Source organism: Bombina bombina, chromosome 1, assembly GCF_027579735.1.
Source record: "Bombina bombina isolate aBomBom1 chromosome 1, aBomBom1.pri, whole genome shotgun sequence".
Taxonomy (NCBI): Eukaryota; Metazoa; Chordata; class Amphibia; order Anura; family Bombinatoridae; genus Bombina; species Bombina bombina.
The window spans coordinates 1,584,245,274-1,584,272,163 of record NC_069499.1 but is presented as its reverse complement, the minus strand read 5'-3'; the positions used below and the strand labels follow the sequence as shown (position 1 = coordinate 1,584,272,163).

The window sequence follows — 26,890 nt, the reverse complement described above, 5'->3', positions numbered from 1 at the left end:
GACATTAATTAGTATGTAGTATAGCCTTATGGTTATCCTAGGCATTAATTAGTATGTAATATAGCCTAATGCTTATCCCAGGCATTAATTAGTATGTCATATAGCCTTATGCTTATCCTAGGCATTAATTAGTATGTAGGATAGCATTATGCTTATCCCATGTATTAATTAGTATGTAGTATAGCCTTATGGTTATCCCAGACATTAATTAGTATGTAATATAGCCTTATGGTTATCCTAGGCATTAATTAGTATGTAGTATAGCCTTATGCTTATCCCAGGTATTAATTAGTATGTAGTATAGCCTTATGGTTATCCCAGACATTAATTAGTATGTAGTATAGCCTTATGGTTATCCTAGACATTTAATTAGTATGTAGTATAGCCTAATGCTTATCCCAGGCATTAATTAGTATGTCATATAGCCTTATGCTTATCCTAGGCATTAATTAGTATGTAGTATAGCCTTATGCTTATCCCAGGTATTAATTAGTATGTAGTATAGCCTTATGGTTATCCCAGACATTAATTAGTAAGTAGGATAGCCTTATACTTATTACAAGCATTAGTTAGTATGTATGGTAGCCTTATGGTTATCCCAGGCATTAAATTGTAAGTAGGATAGCCTTATGGTTATCCCAGGCATTAATTAGTATGTAGTATAGCCTTATGGTTATCCTAGGCATTAATTAGTATGTAGTATAGCCTTATGGTTATCCTAGGCATTAATTAGTATGTAGTATAGCCTAATGCTTATCCCAGGCATTAATTAGTATGTCATATAGCCTTATGCTTATCCTAGGCATTAATTAGTATGTAGTATAGCCTTATGCTTATCCCAGGTATTAATTATTATGTAGTATAGCCTTATGGTTATCCCAGACATTAATTAGTATGTAATATAGCCTTATGGTTATCCTAGGCATTAATTAGTATGTAGTATAGCCTTATGCTTATCCCAGGTATTAATTAGTATGTAGTATAGCCTTATGGTTATCCCAGACATTAATTAGTATGTAGTATAGCCTTATGGTTATCCTAGACATTTAATTAGTATGTAGTATAGCCTAATGCTTATCCCAGGCATTAATTAGTATGTCATATAGCCTTATGCTTATCCTAGGCATTAATTAGTATGTAGTATAGCCTTATGCTTATCCCAGGTATTAATTAGTATGTAGTATAGCCTTATGGTTATCCCAGACATTAATTAGTAAGTAGGATAGCCTTATACTTATTACAAGCATTAGTTAGTATGTATGGTAGCCTTATGGTTATCCCAGGCATTAAATTGTAAGTAGGATAGCCTTATGGTTATCCCAGGCATTAATTAGTATGTAGTATAGCCTTATGGTTATCCTAGGCATTAATTAGTATGTAGTATAGCCTAATGCTTATCCCAGGCATTAATTAGTATGTAGTATAGCCTTATGGTTATCCTAGGCATTAATTAGTATGTAGTATAGCCTTATGGTTATCCTAGGCATTAATTAGTATGTAGTATAGCCTAATGCTTATCCCAGGCATTAATTAGTATGTCATATAGCCTTATGCTTATCCTAGGCATTAATTAGTATGTAGTATAGCCTTATGCTTATCCCAGGTATTAATTATTATGTAGTATAGCCTTATGGTTATCCCAGACATTAATTAGTAAGTAGGATAGCCTTATACTTATTACAAGCATTAGTTAGTATGTATGGTAGCCTTATGGTTATCCCAGGCATTAAATTGTAAGTAGGATAGCCTTATGGTTATCCCAGGCATTAATTAGTATGTAGTATAGCCTTATGGTTATCCTAGGCATTAATTAGTATGTAGTATAGCCTAATGATTATCCCAGGCATTAATTAGTATGTAGTATAGCCTTATGGTTATCCTAGGCATTAATTAGTATGTAGTATAGCCTTATGGTTATCCTAGGCATTAATTAGTGTGTAGTATAGCCTAATGCTTATCCCAGGCATTAATTAGTATGTCATATAGTCTTATGCTTATCCCAGGTGTTAATTAGTATGCAGTGTATAGCCTTATGCTTATCCCAGGCATTAATTGGTACGTAGGGTAGCCTTGTGCTTATCCCAGGCATTAGTTAGTATGTAGGATAGCCTTATGCTTATCCCAAGCATTATTATGTAGGATAGCCTTATGGTTATCCCAGGCATTATTTAGTACATAAGATAGCCTTATGCTTATCCCAGGCATTAATTGGTACGTAGGGTAGCGTTATGCTTATCCCAAGCATTAACTAGTATGTAGAATAGCCTTATGCTTATCCCAGGCATTAAATTGTAAGTAGGATAGCATTATGCTTATCCCAAACATTAATTAGTATGTAGGATAACCTTATGCTTATCCCAGTCATTAAATTGTAAGTAGAACAGCCTTATGCTTATCTCAGGCATTAAATTGTAAGTAGGATAGCCTTATGCATTAATTAGTATCTAGGATAGTCTCATGCTTATCCCAGGCATTAGTTAGTATGTAGGATAGCCTTATGCTTATCCCAGGCATTAATTAGTACGTAAGATAGCCTTATGCTTATCCCAGACATTAATTAGTATGTAGGATAGCCTTATGCTTATCCCAGGCATTAATTAGTACGTAGTATAGCCTTATGCTTATCCCATGCATTAACTAGTATGTAGAATAGCCTTATGCTTATCCCTGGCATTAAATTGTAAGTAGGATAGCGTTATCCTTATCCCGGGTTTAATTAGTACATAGTATAGCCTTATGCATTAATTAGTATCTATGATAGTCTCATGCTTATCCCAGGCATTAATTAGTATGCAGTATAGCCTAATGCTTATCCCAGGCATTAATTAGTATGTCATATAGCCTTATGCTTATCCCAGGCGTTAATTAGTATGCAGTGTATAGTCTTATGCTTATCCCAGGCATTAATTGGTACGTAGGGTAGCCTTATGCTTATCCCAGGCATTAGTATGTAGGATAGCCTTATGCTTATCCCAGGCATTAATTAGCACGTAGTATAGCCTTATGCTTATCCCATGCACTAAATTGTAAGTAGGATAGTGTTATGCTTATCCCAAGGATTAACTAGTATGTAGAATAGCCTTATGCTTATCCCAGGCATTAAATTGTAAGTAGGATAGTGTTATGCTTATCCCATGCATTAACTAGTATGTAGAATAGTCTTATGCTTATCCCAGGCATTAAATTGTAAGTAGGATAGCATTATGCTTATCCCAAGCATTAATTAGTATGTAGGGTAGCCTTATGCTTATCCCAGGCATTAAATTGTAAGTAGAATAACCTTATGCTTATCTCAGGCATTAAATTGTAAGTAGGATAGCCTTATGCATTAATTAGTATCTAGGATAGTCTCATGCTTATCCCAGGCATTAGTTAGTATGTAGGATAGCCTTATGCTTATCCCAGGCATTAATTAGTACGTAAGATAGCCTTATGCTTATCCCAGACATTAATTAGTATGTAGGATAGCCTTGTGCTTATCCAAGGCATTAGTTAGTATGTAGGATAGCTTTATGCTTATCCCAGGCATTAATTAGTACGTATTATAGCCTTTTGCTTATCCCATGCATTAACTAGTATGTAGAATAGCCTTATGCTTATCCCAGGCATTACATTGTAAGTAGGATAGTGTTATGCTTATCCCAAGGATTAACTAGTATGTAGAATAGCCTTATGCTTATCCCAGGCATTAAATTGTAAGTAGGATAGTGTTATGCTTATCCCATGCATTAACTAGTATGTAGAATAGTCTTATGCTTATCCCAGGCATTAAATTGTAAGTAGGATAGCATTATGCTTATCCCAAGCATTAATTAGTATGTAGGGTAGCCTTATGCTTATCCCAGGCATTAAATTGTAAGTAGAATAACCTTATGCTTATCTCAGGCATTAAATTGTAAGTAGGATAGCCTTATGCATTAATTAGTATCTAGGATAGTCTCATGCTTATCCCAGGCATTAGTTAGTATGTAGGATAGCCTTATGCTTATCCCAGGCATTAATTAGTACGTAAGATAGCCTTATGCTTATCCCAGACATTAATTAGTATGTAGGATAGCCTTGTGCTTATCCAAGGCATTAGTTAGTATGTAGGATAGCTTTATGCTTATCCCAGGCATTAATTAGTATGTATTATAGCCTTTTGCTTATCCCATGCATTAACTAGTATGTAGAATAGCCTTATGCTTATCCCAGGCATTACATTGTAAGTAGAATAGCCTTATGCTTAACTCAGGCATTAAATTGTAAGTAGGATAGCCTTATGCATTAATTAGTATCTAAGATAGTCTCATGCTTATCCCAGGCATTAGTTAATATGTAGAATAGCCTTATGCTTATCCCAGGCATTAATTAGTACGTAAGATAGCCTTATGCTTATCCCAGGCATTAGTTAGTATGTAGAATAGCCTTATGCTTATCCCAGGCATTAGTTAGTATGTAGAATAGCCTTATGCTTATCCCAGACATTAATTAGTATGTAGGATATCCTTATGCTTATCCCAGACATTAATTAATATGAAGGATAACCTTATGCTTATCCCAGGCATTAGTTAGTATGTAGAATAGCCTTATGCTTATCCCAGACATTAATTAATATGTAGGATAACCTTATGCTTATCCCAGGCATTAGTTAGTATGTAGAATAGCCTTATGGTTATCCCAGGCATTAATTAGTACTTAGCATAGCCTTATGCTTATCCCAGGCTTTCTTGAAGTGCTTCACAGTGCCTGTCTTTATTAGGTATGTGGAAAATTTGTTAGTCAAACTAATTTAAAATATGGCCACAGGTATCAATATTCAGCTATTTTTGATGCCGATAGATTATTGTTAAAGTGCAAATCCAGATCTGTGTGTCTTGCACTTTAGCACTAAAATATCCGATACTGAAAATAGGTGAATGCTGCCTCCCCCGGTCATATGTGGAATTTGTTTGAGTAACACATCTTGCACATACCTACTCTTTACCGCCCCAATGGAAGTTTATTTGATGAACCAACCACCTTTCGGTGCATCCTCTAATTACTCCAGAACTTGTTACCCTTCAATGTTATATTGACTTCTTGCTTTTGTATAAATAAATAATTACAGCCTCAGCTTTAATAACTATTTTGCTGCTGAGCCATTTTCTTGCCCTTGTGTTGGAGCTATTTTTAGTTGTTTGGCCACATTGCATTTATACAATACCAATATCATAATACTGGAAAACACAATCATATGAAATGCAAAAAAATAAATCATTTTGTGTAATTTCTATGACGTACAGAGTAGCACATAGCAGTCATTATTCCCTATCGCCTAGATTACGAGTTTTACGGTAAGGTGAAAAAGCAGCGTTAACAGGTCTTAACGCTGCTTTTTTACGCCCGCTTGTATTACGAGTCATCGCCGCCACTATAATAAACATATTAACCCCTAAACCGCCGCACTCCCGCCTCACAAACACTAGTTAAATATTATTAACCCCTAATCTGCTGCCCCCAACATCGCCGCCACCTACATTATACTTATTAACCCCTAATCTTCCGCTCCGGACATCGCCGCCACCTACATTATATTTATTCACCCCTAATCTGCTGACCCCAACATCACCGACACCTACCTACATTTATTAACCCCTAATCTGCCGTCCCCAACGTCGCCGCCACTATTCTAAATTTATTAACCTTTAAATGTAAGTCTAACCCTAACACCCCTAACTTAAATATAATTTAAATAAATCTAAATATAAATTACTATCATTACCTAAATTATTCCTATTTAAAACTAAATACTTACCTATAAAATAAACCCTAAGATAGCTACAATATAATTAATAGTTACATTGTAGCTATCTCAGGGTTTATTTTTATTTTACAGGCAAGTTTGTATTTATTTTAACTAGGTAGAATAGTTACTAAGTAGTTATTAACTATTTAATAACTACCTAGCTAAAATAAATACAAATTTACCTGTAAAATAAAACCTAACCTAAGTTGCACTAACACCTAACACTACACTACAATTAAATAAATTCCCTACGTTAAATACAATTAAAAAATTAAATAAAATTAGCTAAATTACCAAAAAAACAAACGCTAAATTACAGAAAATAAAAAAACAAATTGCAAGATCTTTAAACTAATTACACCTAATTTAAGAGCCCTATCAAAATAAAAAAGCCCCCCCAAAATAAACAAAAAACCTAGCCTAAACTAAACTACCAATAGCCCTTAAAAGGGCCTTTTGCAGGGCATTGCCCCAAAGAAATCAGCTCCTTTACCTGTAAAAAAAATACAAACAACCCCCCCAACAGTAAAACTCACCACCCACACAACCTACCCCCCCAAATAAAAGCCTAACTAAAAAAAAACTAAGCTCCCCATTGCCCTGAAAAGGGCATTTGGATGGGCATTGCCCTTAAAAGGGAATTTAGCTCTATTGCAGCCCAAAGCCCTAACCTAAAAAATAAATCCACCCAATACACCCTTAAAAAATCCTAACACTAACCCCCGAAGATTCACTTACCAGGAGAAGTCTTCATCCAAGCGGCAAGATGTCTTCAACGTAGCCGGCAGAAGTGGTCCTCCAGAGGGGCAGAAGTGGTCCTCCAGACGGGCAGAAGTCTTCATCCAGACGGCATCTTCTATCTTCATCTTTCCGACCCGGAGCGGCTCCATCTTCAAGAAATCCGGCGCGGAACATCCTCTTCAATCGACGGCTTCTTCCGAATGAATGTTTATTTAAGTGACGCAATCCAAGATGGCGTCCCTTAGATTCCGATTGGCTGATAGAATTCTATCAGCCAATCGGAATTAAGATAGAAAAAATCCTATTGGCTGATGCAATCAGCTAATAGGATTGAGCTGGCATTCTATTGGCTGTTCCAATGAGCCAATAGGATTTTTTCTACCTTTATTCCGATTGGCTGATAGATTTCTATCAGCCAATCGGAATCTAAGGGACGCCATATTGGATGATGTCACGTAAAGGAACATTCATTCCGAAGAAGCCGTCTATTGAAGAGGATGCTCCGCGCCGGATGTCTTGAAGTTGGAGCCGCTCCGCGTCAGAAGGATGAAGATAGAAGATTCCGTCTGGATGAAGACTTCTGCCCGTCTGGAGGACCACTTCTGCCGGCTTCGTTTCTGGGCTTCACTAATTTTTACAGAAGATTTATACACAATTTCTCTTGGGATTTCTCTTTTCAACAAGCCTTTGACCAACTTAAAAGATGTTTCAGTACGTCCCCCATTTTGCAAATACCAGAAACTTCTTACCACTTCGTTCTCAAAGTTGATGCATCAGAACATGCTATTGGTTCTGTCCTATCACAAAGAAAGACTCTAAAGGATCCTCTACATCCTATATTGTATTACTCCAGAGTGTTGACCCAACCGGAATTGAATTACCCCGTTGGGGAAAAAGAATTATTAGCCATTAAGTGTTCTTTCGACCAATGGAGACAGATCACAAAAATTTACAGTATTTACAAACAAACCGCACATTATCAGCACGTCAACTTAGATGGAGTCTGTATTTCTCCAGGTTTTCATACACCATCACCTACTGCCTAGGCACAAAGAATACTAAGGCTGACGCCCTATCCAGACTATAGAAAAAAAACACTGTTGACGCACAACCCACCACAGTAATACCTAAATCTTGCGTTTTGGGACTGGCTTCTGATGTTCTCTTAGACTTGAAAATTAGTCAACAAAGTGACAAAACAAAACCTCTGCAAGGCATCTCAGCAGCATATGTGCAAGGTTCCGTGAGTACTGCAATTTGCTGCATATTTACATCACTCTGTTTTTTTACCAACTAGCACTGACTCAACATTAGTTTGTGTACCAGTTTGTGTTATGAATTGTGCTGCAAATTACCTTTCCAGTTTATAGTGATCCTCTCCACCTATTCAGTCTGCACCTGATGTACTCCAATTATATTGTATTGGTTTGCAAGTTTTGCAGATCTCTTAAAAATAACTGTAACATCTAAACTTTTATTACGCACTATATTGTGCCAGGATTGTTAAATCTCTTAAAGCCACAGGTTATCATTCCACAACCCCCCCAACAGTAAAACCCACCACCCACACAACCAACCCCCCAAATAAAAGCCTAACTAAAAAAAACTAAGCTCCCCATTGCCCTGAAAAGGCCATTTGGATAGACATTGCCCTTAAAAGGGCATTTAGCTCCATTGCTGCCCAAAGCCCTAACCTAAAAAATAGACCCACCCAATACACCCTTGAAAATCCTAACACTAACCCCCGAAGATTCACTTACCGGGAGAAGTCTTCATCCAAGCAGCAAGATGTCCTCAACGAAGCCGGCAGAAGTGGTCCTCCAGACGGGCAGAAGTCTTCATCCAGACGGCATCTTCTATCTTCATCCTTCCGACGCGGAGCGGCTCCATCTTCAAGAAATCCGGCGCGGAACATCCTCTTCAATCGACGGCTTCTTCCGAATTAATGTTTATTTAAGTGACGCCATCCAAGATGGCGTCCCTTAGATTCCGATTAGCTGATAGAATTCTATCAGCCAATCGGAATTAAGGTAGACAAAATCCTATTGGCTGATGCAATCAGCCAATAGGATTGAGCTGGCATTCTATTGGCTGTTTCAATGAGCCAATAGAATGCAAACTCAATCCTATTGGCTGATTGCCTCAGCCAATAGGATTTTTTCTACCTTTATGCCGATTGGCTGATAGATTTCTATCAGCCAATCGGAATCTAAGGGACGCCATATTGGATGACGTCACATAAAGGAACATTAATTCCGAAGAAGCCGTCGATTGAAGAGGATGCTCCGCGCCGGATGTCTTGAAGATGGAGCCGCTCCGCGTCAGAAGGATGAAGATAGAAGATTCCGTCTGGATGAAGACTTCTGCCCGTCTGGAGGACCACTTCTGCCGGCTTCGTTGAGGACATTTTGCTGCTTGGATGAAGACTTCTCCCGGTAAGTGAATCTTCGGGGGTTAGTGTTAGGATTTTCAAGGGTGTATTGGGTGGGTCTATTTTTTAGGTTAGGGCTTTGGGCAGCAATGGAGCTAAATGCCCTTTTAAGGGCAATGTCCATCCAAATGCCCTTTTCAGGGCAATGGGGAGCTTAGTTTTTTTTAGTTAGACTTTTATTTGGGGGGTTGGTTGTGTGGGTGGTGGGTTTTACTGTTGGGGGGGTTGTGGAATGATAACCTGTGGCTTTAAGAGATTTAACAATCCTGGCACAATATAGTGCGTAATAAAAGTTTAGATGTTACAGTTATTTTTTAGAGATCTGCAAAACTTGCAAACCAATACAATATAATTGGGGTAATCTGGCCTGAGTAACTAGAGATAAGATATATAGGAAATATAGGTTTCTTTAGTTACATAGGCAAGGGAATTGGAAAATAGTTAAACATCAGGTGCAGGCTGAATCTGTGGCGAGCATCACTATAAACTGGAAAGGTAATTTGCAGCACAATTCATAACACAAACTGGTACACAAACTAATGTTGAGTGAGTGCTAGTTGGTAAAAATATGCAGCAAATTTCTTTGATGAAAAGTTCAGCTGTCTCCTGGACAGATGGAAGAGATTTAGTTGGAATAAAATGGGCCATTTTTGAGAAGAGATCTACCACTACGAATATGCCAGTGTATCCCTGTGACTTAGGTAGGTCAACTATAAAGTCCATGGAGACCATTGTCCAAGGTCAAACTTGACTACTTAAAAGAATACATTACAGAAAATTTGAAGAAAGGGTTTATTAGACCCTCATCTTCCCCTGCAGGTGCGGGAATCTTTTTTGTAAAAAACAAGGATGTGTCTCTCCGCCCTATTATTGACTATAGGGAATTGAATAAGCGTACAAAAAAGAATAGATACCCATTGCCACTTATTCCTGAGTTGATTGAGAGGTTACGTGGTGCCAAATATTTCACTAAACTTGATTTAAAAGGTGCCTATAACCTTGTTAGAATAAGGTCCGGTGACGAGTGGCTGACTGCATTTAGGACTCGGTATGGTCTGTATGCGTATACAGTCATGCCATTCGGTCTGTGCAATGCGCCGGCAACATTCCAGAACTTTATCAATGACATATTCAGGGACATACTTGACACCTTTTTAGTTGTATACTTAGATGATATTTACATTTTTCCCAACAATACAACTGACCATATTTAAACATATTAGGGTTGTTCTCTCTAGATTAAGAACCCACAGACTGTTTGTGAAACTCGAAAAGTGTACCTTTAGTACCACACAGATCTCATTTCTTGGTTATTGTATCAATCAAAACGAAATCAGAATGGAAAATGATAAAGTTCTAGCTATAACTAACTGGCCAAGACCCAATAGCAAGTCCAGCTTCCTGGGCTTCACTAATTTTTACAGAAGATTTATACACAATTTCTCTTGGGATTTCTCTTGTCAACAAGCCTTTGACCAACTTAAAAGATGTTTCAGTACGTCCCCCGTTTTGCAAATACCAGAAACTTCTTACCACTTCGTTCTCAAAGTTGATGCATCAGAACATGCTATTGGTTCTGTCCTATCACAAAGAAAGACTCTAAAGGATCCTCTACATCCTATATTGTATTACTCCAGAGTGTTGACCCAACCGGAATTGAATTACCCCGTTGGGGAAAAAGAATTATTAGCCATTAAGTGTTCTTCTGGACCAATGGAGACAGATCACAAAAATATACAGTATTTACAAACAAACCGCACCTTATCAGTACGTCAACTTAGATGGAGTCTGTATTTCTCCAGGTTTTCATACACCATCACCTACCGCCTAGGCACAAAGAATACTAAGGCTGACGCCCTATCTAGACTATATAAAAAACACTGTTGACGCACAACCCACCACAGTAATAGCTAAATCTTGCGTTTTGGGACTGGCTTCTGATTTTCTCTTAGACTTGAAAATTAGTCAACAAAGTGACAAAACAAAACCTCTGCAAGGCATCTCAGCAGCATATGTGCAAGGTTCCGTGAGTACTGCAATTTGCTGCATATTTACATCACTCTGTTTTTTACCAACTAGCACTGACTCAACATTAGTTTGTGTACCAGTTTGTGTTATGAATTGTGCTGCAAATTACCTTTCCAGTTTATAGTGATCCTCGCCACCGATTCAGTCTGCACCTGATGTTTAACTATTTTCCAATTCCCTTGCCTATGTAACTAAATAAACCTATATTTCCTATATATCTTATCTCTAGTTACTCAGGCCAGATTACTCCAATTATATTGTATTGGTTTGCAAGTTTTGCAGATCTCTAAAAAATAACTGAAACATCTAAACTTTTATTACGCACTATATTGTGCCAGGATTGTTAAATCTCTTAAAGCCACAGGTTATCATTACAGGTTGTTTGTATTTTTTTTTTATGTTTAAATATTTTTTTTTTTTTTTTAATAATGAACAGAAAAAACACTATTAACTGTTTAACAATCAAATAGCCAAGAATCCTTCCCTCTAGCGACCTCTGTATTGAGGCGTATTATGAGGTAAGTTTACAATAGGCTTGGAGTATAGGATGATCAAGTTACACTATAAACGACAACAATCTATAGGTTTCTGGTTGTAGTTAATTGAGTCCTCGAAATCTCCATCTATATAATGGTAATATATTCTAATAGATGCCTAGAGGACTCCTTTACTTTCTCTAACTTTCTGCTAGAACAATGCATAACTTCTCATAGGTTGTTACATCCTCATATATATTTTATCTATCTACGTTTATATCAATACATTGTCAGAAAGTGTTTATATCCAAGATATTCCGTCATATCCATTGATATCCTCATATTCAAAGATTGGAATAACATACAGAGGCAAGGTTAAATAACTTAGGTGTATTATCAGGAAGAGAAGGGAAGGGTGGGGTTGTATTGGGGGGGAAGGGGAGTGACGATACAGTTTTCTATAGTTTATCTAATATAAACATCAATGAGTTTACCTTGTTTTTCTAGCTCTGACTATTTAAAGGTTTATCTTCCTGCTAAATCGTCTGAGTAAGTTCTATCTGCTTATCCAGTAGTACCATACGGCTTGAACCGTGTCTTTATTGTCTAGAATACCTGATGCTATCTCATACATAGTGTATGTGTGATGGGTTTTATTGAGTATTTCTGTCCAGGTGGGAACTCCGGTTTTCCAGTACCTAGCTATGCAGATCCTCGTGATTGTGCATAATATCCTGATAAACGTGTTAATATGTTTATTATATGCGTGGATATGTTCATGGAGAAGAGCTTGTTGTATTGTGAGGGTAATGTGTTCATCTAGGATCTGGCTAAGAAAGGCTGACAATTTTTTCCATACTTCTGATACTTCTTTGCAATCCCACCACATATGTTTATATGTTCCTATTTCCCCGCACCCTCTATAGCATAATCTATTCCCTAGAGAACTCATATGGGCTGTTCTTAAGGGAGTCAAATACCAGCGATATATGGTTTTGGCAACATTTTCCTTCAGATCTACACTTATGAGACCCTTCTCAGCTTCCTGAAATATTTTTTCCCACTCTTTGATGTCTTTACTTATGTGTAGTTCCTGCTCCCAGGCCAGCATAGTTGGTGTTTTAGTGGTGTTTTGGGTGGATTGTATGTTTATATAAAGTAAAGAGATAGTACGCTTATCTCGGCTTTCTGATTTGCTGAAAGTTTCTATTAAGGTGGTAATGTCATCACGGGGGTGTTTAAGGTATGATTGCATAGCCGAGGAGATCTGTAAGTACATGTACCAATGTAGCTTTAGTGGGTCTAATCTCGACTGTAGTTGGGTATACGAAAGTATTTTCCCACCCGCCATGTAGTCCGCTACTCTGTACAAGCCTTTATTTTCCCATTTCTTGAGTTGATCCCCAAGTTCTCCTGGGATTATGTATCTTATTGGTACGTATAAGGAATACTGTGGTATAAGGTGATATTTTGTCCTAGCTGTATTCCATGTCTGCACTGTTAGATTTGTGGTGTAAGGTCTGGGGCTCCCACCGTTTTTTTGTGCTGTCTCATGGTCCCAGATTATCGCATCTATCTCACCCCAGCCTCCCATCTTTGCTTCTAGAGTGGGCCATATAACCTCCCTAGATCTTTTCAAAAGCAGAGTATCTTGGGCTAGCCTAGCAGAGTTGTAATAATCTAGTAGATTAGGGACCCCAATTCCCCCTAGCGATTTATGTCTGATTAAGACCGATTTTGCTATCCTATTTATTTTGGTGCCTCTGATAAACACCAATATTTCTTTCTGTAATGTTTCTAGGTCTGATTTTATTACTTTAATGGGAAGAGTTCTAAATAGATATAGAATCCGTGGCATGGCATTCATTTTCACTGCTGCTACCCTACCTAGCCATGAAAACTTAAAGCTTTTCCATTTTGAGAGGTCTTGTTTAATTTGTCTGAATAAAGGGATATAGTTTACTTTATATAGTTGTGTGTGGCAGGTCGGGAGGTGTATTCCTAGATATTTTAGTGTGTGTTTCATCCATTTGAAGTTGAAGTTTGTTTCTAGTAATGTTTGGGTTTGCTGGGGGATTGCGATTGGTAGGGCTTCGCATTTTTCTGGATTAATCTTAAACCCCGAGATGTCAGAGAAGGTTTTTATTGTTTGGTATAAGTTGGGTAGGGTTATCAATGGGTTTGTCAAGGTTAGTAAAATATCATCCGCAAAGAGTGCTAATTTATACTCTGAAGCGTCTATCTTGATTCCCGTTATGTCTGGCTGCGAACAAATTTTAGCCGCTAGAGGCTCTATACATAGCGCAAAAAGCAATGGGGAGAGGGGACACCCCTGTCTGGTCCCATTTCGGATTGGGAATGGTTTTGATTTATAACCTGCTGCTGAGACTTGCGCTCCCGGGCATGAGTAGATAGTTCTCAAGGCTTTTATAAATGCCCCTTCGAATCCCATTTTACTTAATGTTAAGAACATGTAGTCCCAATCAATCCTGTCGAACGCCTTCTCCGCATCCAATGAGAGGAGCAGAGAAGGCGTTCGTGTCTCCCCCAAAATTTGAATGAGATTAGTCACTTTCCGTATATTGTCTGGGGCTTCTCTACCTTTGACAAAACCCACCTGGTCTGGGTGAACCAGATGTGGGACAACATGTTTGAGACGATTCGCTATAATTTTCGTAAAAATTTTAAGGTCTTGATTGATAAGGGATATTGGGCGATAATTCTGACATTTCTTATGATCTCTCGCAGGTTTGGGAATCACCACTATTTTAGCAGCTAGTAGTTCAGGTGGTATATTTCCCCCCTCCATAATGTAGTTACAAAATTTAACTAGATGTGGGGTTAGTGCTGTTTTAAAAAGTTTATAATATTCGGCAGGGAAGCCATCTGGTCCTGCTGCCTTCCCGGGTTTAAGATCCTTAATAGCCCCTAATACTTCCATACAGGAAATTGGTGCGTTAAGCGCTTCCCCCTGTTCTTTGGATATTGTTCGTAACAAATCTTGGGAGAAAAATGTTGCGGCTAATGTGTCTGTCTCTTCATTATGTGTAACTTTTTCCCCATCATATAATGTTCCATAGTATGTCGCGAATATGTCTACTATTTCCTGAGGGTGTGATGTTAGGGTGTTGTTTGGTGTCTCAATAGCGGGGATCGCAGAGATCCTACATCTCTCTCTGATTTTATGTGCCATGTATCTATCTGGCTTGTTTGCATATATAAAGTACTGTGCTTGAATTTTATGGATGGCCCTTGTTGCTTGTGAGTGAAGTAGTGAGGCTAATGCCGTTCGCTTGGTGCTGAGAGTGTTTAGGATAGCTTTAGTTTTGAAGTGTTTGTGTCTTTTTTCTAATTCTTCAATTTCAGTATATAATTGTTTTAATTGTTGTCTGTATTGCTGGACCTGTGTTGTTTTTCCTTTAATGAGGATACCCCTTATGACTGCTTTGTGTGCTGCCCATGTAATTCCTGGATTGCTAGCAGTGTTAGTGTTTATTTGCCAATACTCCAGTAATTGTTTAAGTACGTTGTCATGTGTTTGGGGTTTTTTGACATATGACGGGTCAAAGGTCCACGTTTTACTTCTCTTTGGGTCACACAATCCCTCCACCTGTAAGGTGAGGATTGAGTGGTCAGACCACACACAAGTGTGTATCTGAGAACTATTGAGTAGGGGTTGTAAGATCTGGCTCACATATATATAATCCAACCTAACATAGGTCTTATGTGCTGCCGAAAAGAATGTGGTCTCTCCTGTTGGGCCATATAAAGTGTTCCAAGTCTCTATCACAGAATGAGGTAATAGGCTTTCTTTAATTGATTTAACTATGCGGTTGTGTCTGGATTGCTTGTTGGTTAGGGGTTTGTTGTTGATTGGGCTAATAGGCATCATAGTTATATTAAAATCTCCGGCTAAAAATATTTTAGTGTGTGACCACTGTGTGAGTAGATGTGATATGTGTTTGAAGAATTCATGTTGATTCTCGTTTGGCGCATATATATTGCAGAGCGTTACTTCTGAATTTGAAATTCTACCTCTCACTATCAGGTATCTCCCGTCAGTATCTGTTAGTATACTTTCTTGTGTGAAATTGAGTGAGGAGTGTATCAGAATAGATGTACCTCTCTTTTTAGATGTTGCTGTGGAGTGATAGTGTATGTTAAAGTGTTTCACCCAATATTTTGGAATTTTGTTCTCAAGAAAGTGGGTCTCTTGGAGGAATAGTATATTAGCCTGCAAAGATGTGTATTGTGTCATTGCGATGCGCCTTTTAACATCGGTATTTAACCCTCTCACATTGTGGGATAGTATCTTTATTTTAGGGATCATGTTGATTTGTGTGTTTTAGTGTAATGTATAAAGACATCTATTACCTGAGAATCTCTAGACTGGCTGTTTAGCTGGATGGTTTCCCGCAAGTCATGGTTAGAGTAGGTGATCAATGTTGTGTCGTCACTGGGAGGGAGGAGGGAATCAAAAAGAAAATACATGAAAACAAACTTAGTAAATAACTGTTTAAAGCCCTTAACCCTAGGGCTCTCAATAGGTAACCTGTAAAGTATTGTGGAGATACACAAAGGTAAAAAAAGAAAAAAAAAAGTCTATTACGCTGGGGGGACCTGTGTCCCTAACTGCATCATAGGACCCCCGCACCTGCAGTCCGGAAGAGAACCCCAGAAGTGGGGCTCCCTCTCATTGACCCCGCAAAGGGTCAAAACACACATGCCTTCTTCCTCACATGTGATTGTAAGACAAACTGAAGTTATCTCATTTAGTCTTTTTAATCCTCGCTCTTCTCCAATCACTTTATTTTGGAAAGCATGTATCTATGTTTGCTCTGGTATTGCAAAGGGTCTTCTAGGAAATTTTCCCTCTTGTTTCTCTGAGTTTTTGTTTTTTATGGTTTATTGTCTGCCATTTTGGTGGGTCTGGTTGCCTGTCTGTGTTTTTACTTCTTGTCGGAGTCATTGTTGCTGTAGGGATGTTGGGTATTTCTAAAGATAGGATCTTACAAATCTCTGGTATGTCTTCTGGGTCTTTTAACGTGATTGTCTTGGAGTCCTTTATTATGTGCAGGGCGAATGGGAATCCCCATCTGTATTGTATTTGGTGTTTCCTGAGTATAGTGGTAAGAGGGCGTAGTGTTCCCCTCCTCTGAAGTGTTCGTACACTAAGGTCTTGGTAGAACTGTATCACGTTGCCTTGAAATTTGAGAGTTGGATTTTTCCTTGCAGCCTGCAGAATTTTATCTTTATCTGGAAAGAATGTTAGTTTAACTATAATGTCTCTTGGGGGTAGACCTGGTTTAGGCCTAGGTTTTAGCGCTCTGTGGGCTCTCTCGATATGAAAAACATAGTCTGATGGAGAATTTGTAACTTGCGTGAAGAGTTGAGTAAGGTATGGTGGAATATCCGCTGGAGTGACTTCTTCTGGAACCCCTTTAAGGCGGATATTGTTCCTCCTGCTCCTGTTCTCCAGGTCCTCCATTTTGTCTTGAAATTCTTCTAACATTTGTTGTTGTGTCGCTAAGTCTTGTGATATCTCATCTACTTGTTCCACCATGGAGTCTTTTTGATCCTCCAGTGTCTCAACTCTATTACCTAACTCAAGTAGTTCAGTCTTGAATTCAGAGAGGCTGCTTGTTACTGATGAGTGTATAGAATCGATCTTCTCCCAAAGCTTTTCGAAGTTATCTGCAATATCTTTCTTGGAAACCAAGAGCTTAAGGTCAGCCTTTGTTATCGGGCTGTCATCTTGTAGTTGTTGTAGAACTTCAGTGTCAGATTCTTCGTCTGCTTCTGTGCCCACTGTTTGTTTATTTGTTTGGGAGGGCTTAAAAAATGTTGACATGGCTGTTGGCTTAATTGTTTTATCGCCCTTAGTGGTTCTTTTAGCGGTCATTATGTAGTTGGGTGAGTGGAATCCAGAGATTTGCAGAAAAGGAGGGAGGTAAGAGAAATAAATAAGTGAATATCCCCTTTGCTCAGTGGCTGTTTAGGCTGCAGACGTGTTCAAAGTTCAAAGTTGTAGCAACCTATCTCCCCTCACTTGTTAGCGTGACCCTAAGTTTACCTTGATGTAATTAGTAAAGCAGGCAATAATTAGAAATAGTAACAAGAGGTGTGAAAGTTATTTCTATATCATCTTAAACATCACTATGACGCAGTTTTCTTTGTTGTAGCTAAAGAATCTTTTCCCCCAGCATAATCTGAGTAGTTGTTCACATTTCAAACATTAGGCCCATCATACAGTTTCGTATTTCTGTAGCCCCCACTTCCTCTGGGGAATCAGTAATGTTGTGATATCTTAATATGTATATGTTTAGGGTGTTTCTGGTAATCAATTCTCTTATGCTCCTAGAAGTTGTATTGCACCCCTATCTGAGTCTCCAGGTCAACAGTGAGGATGTCTGAAGTTAAAGGGTTTTAGATTTTTATATTTCTTGTGAGCTGGCCCTGCAGCTGTCTAGTGGTTTCTGTGTTGGAGGGACAGATTATTCAGCAGGTTTCTGTCTGTGTACGTGGGGTTATGACCCTGAATCCCCTTTCTGTTGCTTTATCTTAATGTTCACTGACATATATTGTGAATACAGATCGAAAAATTGGTTGATTCAGTGTGTATAAGGAGTGTATCGACTGTTTTCTCTGTGGTGCACTTTCCCTTCACCGGGACCAATTTTCAAATAACTGCCTTGATAGGAGCCTCTGAGAGTGTTCTGCTCCTGTTCTTATAGCTTTTTCCTTTCCCTTTTAGGTATATTTATTTATTTATGTGGGGTTACACAGTCTTTATTAGTGAAGCCGTAGCGTATATATAATATGGCTTTGTTTTCAAAATGGCGTATTTTCGCGCCACTGACCTCTTGTCTGCGTTCTATTTTTATTTAGTTGTGGCTCCCCCACCTAAATGTCTGACCCTTATCAATATGGTTTGATGCTTTGGGAGTTAGTTCTAGGGGTAATTCGGGTTTTTTGCTTACCCCTCCGGTGTTTCTCGGTTGGATATCCGTGTCTCTGTTGATGACTCCTCTGCTACTTATAGCTCCGGTAACTCCAAGGCTTGAAAATTTGCTCAATCGGTTCCGGAGTGGAGTTCTGTCCCTCCGGAGTCCCTGCTTGCCTGTTGGTCTGTGACTTGTGTCCCGGTGTGTAGTTTAGCCCCCGGCTTTCGGATGTTAGAGCGGGTCCTTGCCGCCCGGCAGCACTTCTCTGTATTTCTGTGCCGCTCTTCTCACTGCTCTAAAATCTTGAGAGTTGGGCTGCAGGGTGTCACAGGGCTTTGCTCCTCAGAATTTATAAATTTTAGTATGTGTTTTTTGGCCAAAAATGTTTAAATTATATAATTTGTACACGGAGCCTCTGCTAGTTGCTTCCTCTCAGTTTGGCTGTTGGCTCCGCCTCCCTGTATTTTTTTTTTACAGGTAAAAAGAGCTGATTTCTTTGGGGCAATGCCACGCAAAAGGCCCTTTTAAGGGTTATTGGTAGTTTAGTTTAGGCTAGTTTTATTTTTATTTTTTTGGGTGGGCTTTTTTATTTTGATAGGGCTTTTAGATTAGGTGTAATTACTTTAAAGATCTTGTAATTTGTTTTTTTTATTTTCTGTAATTTAGTGGGGTTTTTTTTGTGATTTAGCTAATTTAATTTATTTAATTGTATTTAATTTAGTTAATTGATTTAATTGTGTAGTGTTAGGTGTTAGTGTAACTTAGGTTAGGTTTTATTTTACAGGTGTATTTGTATTTATTTTAGCTAGGTAGTTATTAAATAGTTAATAACTATTTAGTAACTATTCTACCTAGTTAAAATAAATACAAACTTGCCTATAGGTAAGTATTTAGTTTTAAATAGGAATAATTTAGGTAATTATAGTAATTTTATTTATTTAAATTATATTTAAGTTAGGGTTAGATTTAGGGGTTAATACATTTAATATAGTGACGGCGAGGTTGGGGGCGGCAGATTAGGGGTTAATAAGTGTAAGATTAGGGGTGTTTAGACTCAGGGTTCATGTTAGGGTGTTAGGTGTAAACATAAAATGTGTTTCCCTATAGGAATCAGTGGGGCTGCATTACTGAGTTTTACGCTGCTTTTTTGCAGGTGTTAGACTTTTTTTCAGCCGGCTCTCCCCATTGATGTCTATGGGGAAATCGTGCACGAGCACGTACGACCAGCTTACCGCTGACTTAAGCAGCGCTGATATTGGAGTGCAGTGTGGAGCTCAATTTTGCTCTATGCTCACTTCTTGCCTCTTAACGCCGGGTTTGTAAAAACCTGTAATACCAGCGCTGCAGGTAAGTGAGTGGTGAGAATAAACTGCATGTTAGCATCGCATAGCTCATAACGCAAAACTCGTAATCTAGCTGTTAGTATTTAAACCCAAAACTTTATTAAGATCTGACAAACCTGTATCTGTGAGCCTTTACATCAACAACACAAGGGGCTAGATAACGAGTGGCGCGCTAACTGTAGTGCGCGAGCAATAAGGGGTTTATTGCTGCTCTTTGCGCATCAGAAGTATTGCAAGTTGAAAGTAAACGTGTTCGTTTGCAATTGAATTTAAAAGGACATTTTAGTCAAAATTAAACTTTTAGGATTCCAATAAGACAACTGTGGAAAGCTAAACCTGGGTGGGCAATTTTTTAAGCGGTTGAACTGCCTTTTATCTCAATGCACTTTGACAGTTGTTTTTTTACAATTAGACATTGCTAGTTCATGTCTGTCATATAGATAACATTGTGCTCACTCCTGTGGAGTTACCTAGGAGTCAGCATTTATTGGCTAAAATGCAAGTCTGTCAAAAGCACTAAGATAAGGGGCAGTCTGCAGAGGCTTGATACAAGATAATCACAGAGGTAAAAAGTGTATTAATATAACTGTGATATAAAAAAAAGAGGGCGCCTCATAGTGTGGTATGTCCACAAGTGGGTGTAAAACTGTGAAAGGTAGAAGGCTTACCAGATGGTGTTGCACCGTACTGTGACCGGTGCCAGCATGCAGACTAGCACTCTACAGTGGCTAGTACACTGTTTTCAGGGGGTTCCCCTTAAAGGTGTCAGCCGTAATCCAAAGTTGGATACACTTCAAGTGGAAGCTGCGGTGAGACTCTGGACACACCGATGATCTTGGAAACAGAATAAAACCAAAGGACAACTTCCGAAATTTCAAAAGATAAAACGCTTTAATCTTAGCTGCAACACGTTTCTCGACCAAATGGACAGGTTGTTTCCTCAGGCAATACAAAACGGACCATACACATTGTTTACATATAGTCCATTCCATTTTTCAGATCACATCTAAGCAATGGTTCTTAATATAAATACACTGCTTTAGAATTAGTCACAGATACACCTTCAACGATATATATTATATATTTGTTATCTTACATTGTATCACAAACATACTAAGATAAGATAAATGTTTTTTCATACAGAATCTATGCTATAAGAGGTTCCAAGCTAAGTTTGGACTCCCTAGATGGTAAAGATATGTTTTTTGTCATGTACTCAAATTGTGCAAATGGATCCCAGGTTTATTTAACTATACATCCAACATCCTATCACATACGGGGGTTTCATTATGCATAACTACAGTTATATAATAATCTCCATGCATTGACTGTCCCTTGAAGGGTTCACTGGTTTGTATGTTTTGTGGGGCACAGCTTTGGGGATACTCCAACCCTTTGATGTTGTTCCATATGCCTATAGTTTTGTTAGGTGTTCCTGCCGTGGTCATCATCTTATAGCCACCTGTGCATGTGAGCCCTCCTTTAAAAGAGGGGTCAGTTGTCCTGCTGTAGTGTTTATTTTTGGTGCTAGGGCCCCTTTTATAGCCCATAAAGCAGTTAAAGGAAACAGGTGATTGCTACTGTCAGCTACATGTTAAAAGCAAAAACTGCAGCCAATCAGACTCATCAGTGCTGATGTCACACTTTGCTTTACTGTGATCTCATGAGATTTCAAAGTAAAACTTCCTTAAACTGAGGAGGGAAATGATGTGACTGTATCTGCACATACCAGATACATGCTCCCTTGCAAGTCCCAGGACTCGTGTCCTGATTGGCTGCTTAAAGTCCTTTTGCAATGGGATATGGCTACTGAGGAAATATCTTCATTTTTTCCATAGAAATGTTCATGAGATGTGCTGCATCACTTGTAACTGCTTCAGCATTTGGGTATCATGTCCTTTTAATCACAATATTTCCCGGAGGGCGTCTCTAGCGGAGCCCCTATCTTGCTTCAGTGTGTGCTAGGTGCACAAGTGACCCCTCATGTAAAAGGGCACACTCCTCTGTTTTAATTAAGGGATCATGCACATCAAAGTCATTAAAGACAGTAAACTAAATATTCAGGATTTATACAGAGCATACAGTTTTACTCAAACTTCTAATTTACTTATTTTGCTTCATTCTCCTGGTATCCTTTGTTAATGCTATAATCTAAGTAAGCTCATACGAACTCAGGAGTGGGCATGTGTCTAGCACTCTATAGTAACATTGTATTACATCACTTCAAACTTTGCTGCTAGACACATGCACACTCCTAAACTCTTATGATCCTACCTATGTTTTGTCTTTAAGCAAGGATACCTAGAGAACAAAGTTTATTCGATAACTGAAGTAAATTGGAAGTGCATGCTTAAATGTTTACTTTTTACTTTACTGTTCCTTTAAGTCCCTAATATACTTTAAAGTTTCTATCATATGTTTCTTCTTAGCTTAGAGTCTATGCTGTACTTGGTATAATCGCTTCAGTGACATTCATTTGTCACAAATCTATAAACGTATGGCCTTACCAGTGTCTTGTTTTATAACAAAGCATTGGTCTCTGATTCGATGACCTTGTAGCTACATAAATATATGATGCTGTTGTGAAAGTGACAACCTCTTCAGCTCTCCAGATTTTAAGTCATTTTAAATGAACTTTGGGTTTAGAAATGTCCTTCAAAATAATGTTGCATGATGAGTAATATGTCTCATATTAACGTGCTTGTGCCAGAGAATCTCACGGTATTAATCCTGCTTGTCTGACATTATTCACTGGGTATTACCTCCTATCTTGTGGTTTTCCTGCAGCTGCCAACGAATGATGTGTTCCGTGTCCCAGCAGTCAGCGGAAAAAATTGATCGGTTCCGAGCTCATGCCGGATCTGTATTTCTTAATCTTTTGTACTTTGATAACCCACCAATTCCACATATTCCACATCGGGAAGATCTGGAGAGGATTATTCCCAGGTGAGATAAACCATGGAGTTTAGAATTTTCTGTAAATTCCACCAGTTGTAACTATTATCTGTCTTTCTTTTCCATGACCTTTTGTCCTTATTGTATATTATATCCCACTAAACAGAAGTCAGAGGTCCTAATGGGGTTTTGTGTTGGCAGCATTTGCCCAGTAGTCCTTTTACCTTTGTGACCATTTATGATTATAAACTGAATAGTGTTGTGTTGCTGAAATGTCAGTTCAGGCTGTTATCCCAAATATGCACTTGTAGGTGATATGATTATACACATTCCAGCCACTTATGTCCACAGATACAGCCCAAACCATGAACTGACCCTGGCACACATCCTGACCCTCTTCTATAGCTGTAAATACCCTTTGTGTTGTCTAAAAAGTGTTTCATGGTTGGTAACATAAGAATAGCAAAACCTAATATACTAGAATATATACAGTATATATATATATATAAATCTTGTTTCATAGGATGTGGATTTATTAAAGCTCGAAAATAATATAATAAAACTGCCCTGCAGAAAAACAAATGATGATAAACCTCTCCCCACTGATTCATTAGTTGCACTTTTCTGTCATTTTAACCTAGTTCTGATATATTAATAGAAAATATTGCAGCACCAAATGTTTACCAAAAGCCTGAGAAGGATTACATATGTCCATGTTTTTGTTGTTAACATTTCAGAGAGGCTCATTTTGTGGCCAGAATTAATTATGATTTTTTTTAAACTGTACAGGTCTCAGGGAGAAATTATAAACTGGAACGCTCCATCTCAAGCATTCCCATGTATCACCCAGCTTCTGGGATTACCGTTGTACCGCTATTATGTGTTAATGGGACTGGCTGTGTCTGTTGGGGGATTAACAGAATCAACAGTAAGTTTGTATACTACAGTCTTTATCCATAGGTTAATGTGTATACTACAGTCTTTATCCATAGGTTAATGTGTATACTACAGTCTTTATCCATAGGTTAATGTGTATACTACAGTCTTTATCCATAGGTTAATGTGTATACTACAGTCTTTATCCATAGGTTAATGTGTATACTACAGTCTTTATCCATAGGTTAATGTGTATACTACAGTCTTTATCCATAGGGTAATGTGTATACTACAGTCACTATCCATAGGTTAATGTGTATACTACAGTCTTTATCCATAGGTTAATGTGTATACTACAGTCTTTATCCATAGGTTAATGTGTATACTACAGTCTTTATCCATAGGTTAATGTGTATACTACAGTCTTTATCCATAGGTTAATGTGTATACTACAGTCTTTATCCATAGGTTAATGTGTATACTACAGTCTTTATCCATAGGTTAATGTGTATACTACAGTCTTTATCCATAGGTTTATGTGTATACTATAGTCTTTATCCATAGGTTAATGTGTATACTACAGTCACCATCCATAGGGTAAGTGTGTATACTACAGTCTTTATCCATAGGGTAAGTGTGTATACTACAGTCGCCATCCATAGGGTAAGTGTGTATACTACAGTCGCCATCCATAGGGTAAGTGTGTATACTACAGTCACTATCCATAGGGTAAGTGTGTATACTACAGTCCCTATCCATAGGGTAAGTGTGTATACTACAGTCTTTATCCATAGGGTAAGTGTGTATACTACAGTCGCCATCCATAGGGTAAGTGTGTATACTACAGTCGCCATCCATAGGGTAAGTGTGTATACTACAGTCACTATCCATAGGGTAAGTGTGTATACTACAGTCACTATCCATAGGGTAAGTGTGTATACTACAGTCCCTATCCATAGGGTAAGTGTGTATACTACAGTCACTATCCATAGGGTAAGTGTGTATACTACAGTCCCTATCCATAGGGTAAGTGTGTATACTACAGTCACTATCCATAGAGTAAGTGTGTATACTACAGTCACTATCCATAGAGTAAGTGTGTATACTACAGTCACTATCCATAGAGTAAGTGTGTATACTACAGTTATTATCCATAGGGTAAGTGTGTATACTACAGTCACCATCCATAGGGTAAGTGTGTATACTGCAGTCACCATCCATAGGGTAAGTGTGTATACTGCAGTCACCATCCATAGGGTAAGTGTGTATACTACAGTCACCATCCATAGGGTAAGTGTGTATACTACAGTCACCATCCATAGGGTAAGTGTGTATACTGCAGTCACCATCCATAGGGTAAGTGTGTATACTACAGTCACCATCCATAGGGTAAGTGTGTATACTGCAGTCACCATCCATAGGGTAAGTGTGTATACTACAGTCCTTATCCATAGGGTAAGTGTGCATGCTACATTCACTATCCATAGAATATGTGTGTATACTACAGCCCCTATCCATAGGGTAAATGTGTATACTACAGTTACTATCCATAGGGTAAATGTGTATACTACAGTTACTATCCATAGGGTAAATGTGTATACTACAGTTACTATCCATAGGGTAAATGTGTATACTACAGTTACTATCCATAGGGTAAATGTGTATACTACAACCCCTATCCATAGGGTAAATGTGCATACTACAGTCTCTATCCATAGAGTAAGAGTACATTCTACAGTTATTATCCATAGAGTAAGTGTGTATACTACAGTTATCCATAGTGTAAGTATGTATACTACAGTTACTATTAATAGGGTAAGTGTGTATACTACATTCCCTATCCATAGAGTAACTGTGTATACTACAGTCCCTAGCCATAGAGTAAGTGTGTATACTACAGTTATTATCCATAGGGTAAGTGTGTATAATACAGTTATTATCCATAGGATAAGTGTGTATACTACAGTTCCTATCCATAGAGTAAGTGTGTATACTACAGTTATTATTCATAGTGTAAGTGTATATACTACAGTTATTATCCATAGGGTAAGTTTGTATACTACAGTCCCTATCCGTAGGATAAGTGTGTATACTACAGTTATTATTCATAGTGTAAGTGTATATACTACAATTATTATCCATAGGGTAATTTTGTATACTACAGTTATTATCCATTGGGTAAGTGTGTATACTACAGTTCCTATCCATAGGGTAAGTGTGTATACTACAGTTATTATCCATAGTGTAAGTGTGTATTCTAGCGCTGCAGAATCTGTTGGCGCTCTACAAATAACCGATAATAATAATACTACAGTTATTATCCATAGGGTAAGTGTGTATACTACAGTCCCTATCCATAGGGTAAGTGTGTATACTACAGTTATTATTCATAGTGTAAGTGTATATACTACAGTTATTATCCATAGGGTAAGTTTGTATACTACCGTTATTATCCATTGGGTAAGTGTGTATACTACAGTTCCTATCCATAGGCTAAGTGTGTATACTACAGTTATTATACATAGTGTAAGTGTGTATTCTAGAGTTGCTATTAATATGGTAAGTGTATATGCTAAATCCCTATCCATAGAGTAAGTGTATATGCTACAATCCCTATCCATAGAGTAAGTGTGTATACTACAGTTATTATCTATAGAGTAAGTGTGTATACTACCATTATTCATAGTGTAAGTGTGTATACTACAGTTATTATCCATAGAGTAAGTGTGTATACTACAGTTCCTATCCATAGGGTAAGTGTGTATACTACAATTATTCTCCATAGGGTAAGTGTGTATACTACAGTTCCTATCCATAGGGTAAGTGTGTATACTACAATTATTCTCCATAGGGTAAGTGTTTATACAACAGTTCCTATCCATAGGGTAAGTGTGTATACTACAGTCCCTATCCATAGGGTAAGTGTACACTACAGTTATTATTCATAGTGTAAGTGTGTATACTACAGTTATTATCCATAGAGTAAGTGTGTATACTACAGTTCCTATCCATAGGGTTAGTGTGTATACTACCATTATTATCCATAGGGTAAGTGTGTATACTACAGTTATTATTCATAGTGTAAGTATGTATACTACAGTTATTATCCATAGGGTAAGTGTGTATACTACAGTTCCTATCCATAGGGTAAGTGTGTATACTACAGTTATTATTCATAGTGTAAGTATGTATACTACAGTTATTATCCATAGGGTAAGTGTGTATACTACAGTTCCTATCCATAGGGTAAGTGTATACTACAGTTATTATCCATAGTGTAAGTGTGTATACTACAATTACTATTAATAGGGTAAGTGTGTATTCTACAGTTCTTATCCATAGGGTAAGTGTGTATACTACAGTTATTATTCATAGTGTAAGTATGTATA

At 38.0% G+C, this 26,890-nt stretch overlaps 1 protein-coding gene across 1 annotated transcript in view; it reads left to right on the top strand.

Moving 5' to 3' along the window:
* Window positions 1-26,890, top strand: part of TBCD (tubulin folding cofactor D) — a 1,563,032-nt gene that overhangs the window by 1,179,732 nt on the left and 356,410 nt on the right. The window contains exons 33-34 of the mRNA XM_053710319.1: window positions 22,518-22,676; window positions 23,415-23,553. Of these exons, the coding sequence (XP_053566294.1) occupies window positions 22,518-22,676; window positions 23,415-23,553 (298 nt within the window). The remainder of the gene's footprint in view (window positions 1-22,517; window positions 22,677-23,414; window positions 23,554-26,890) is intronic.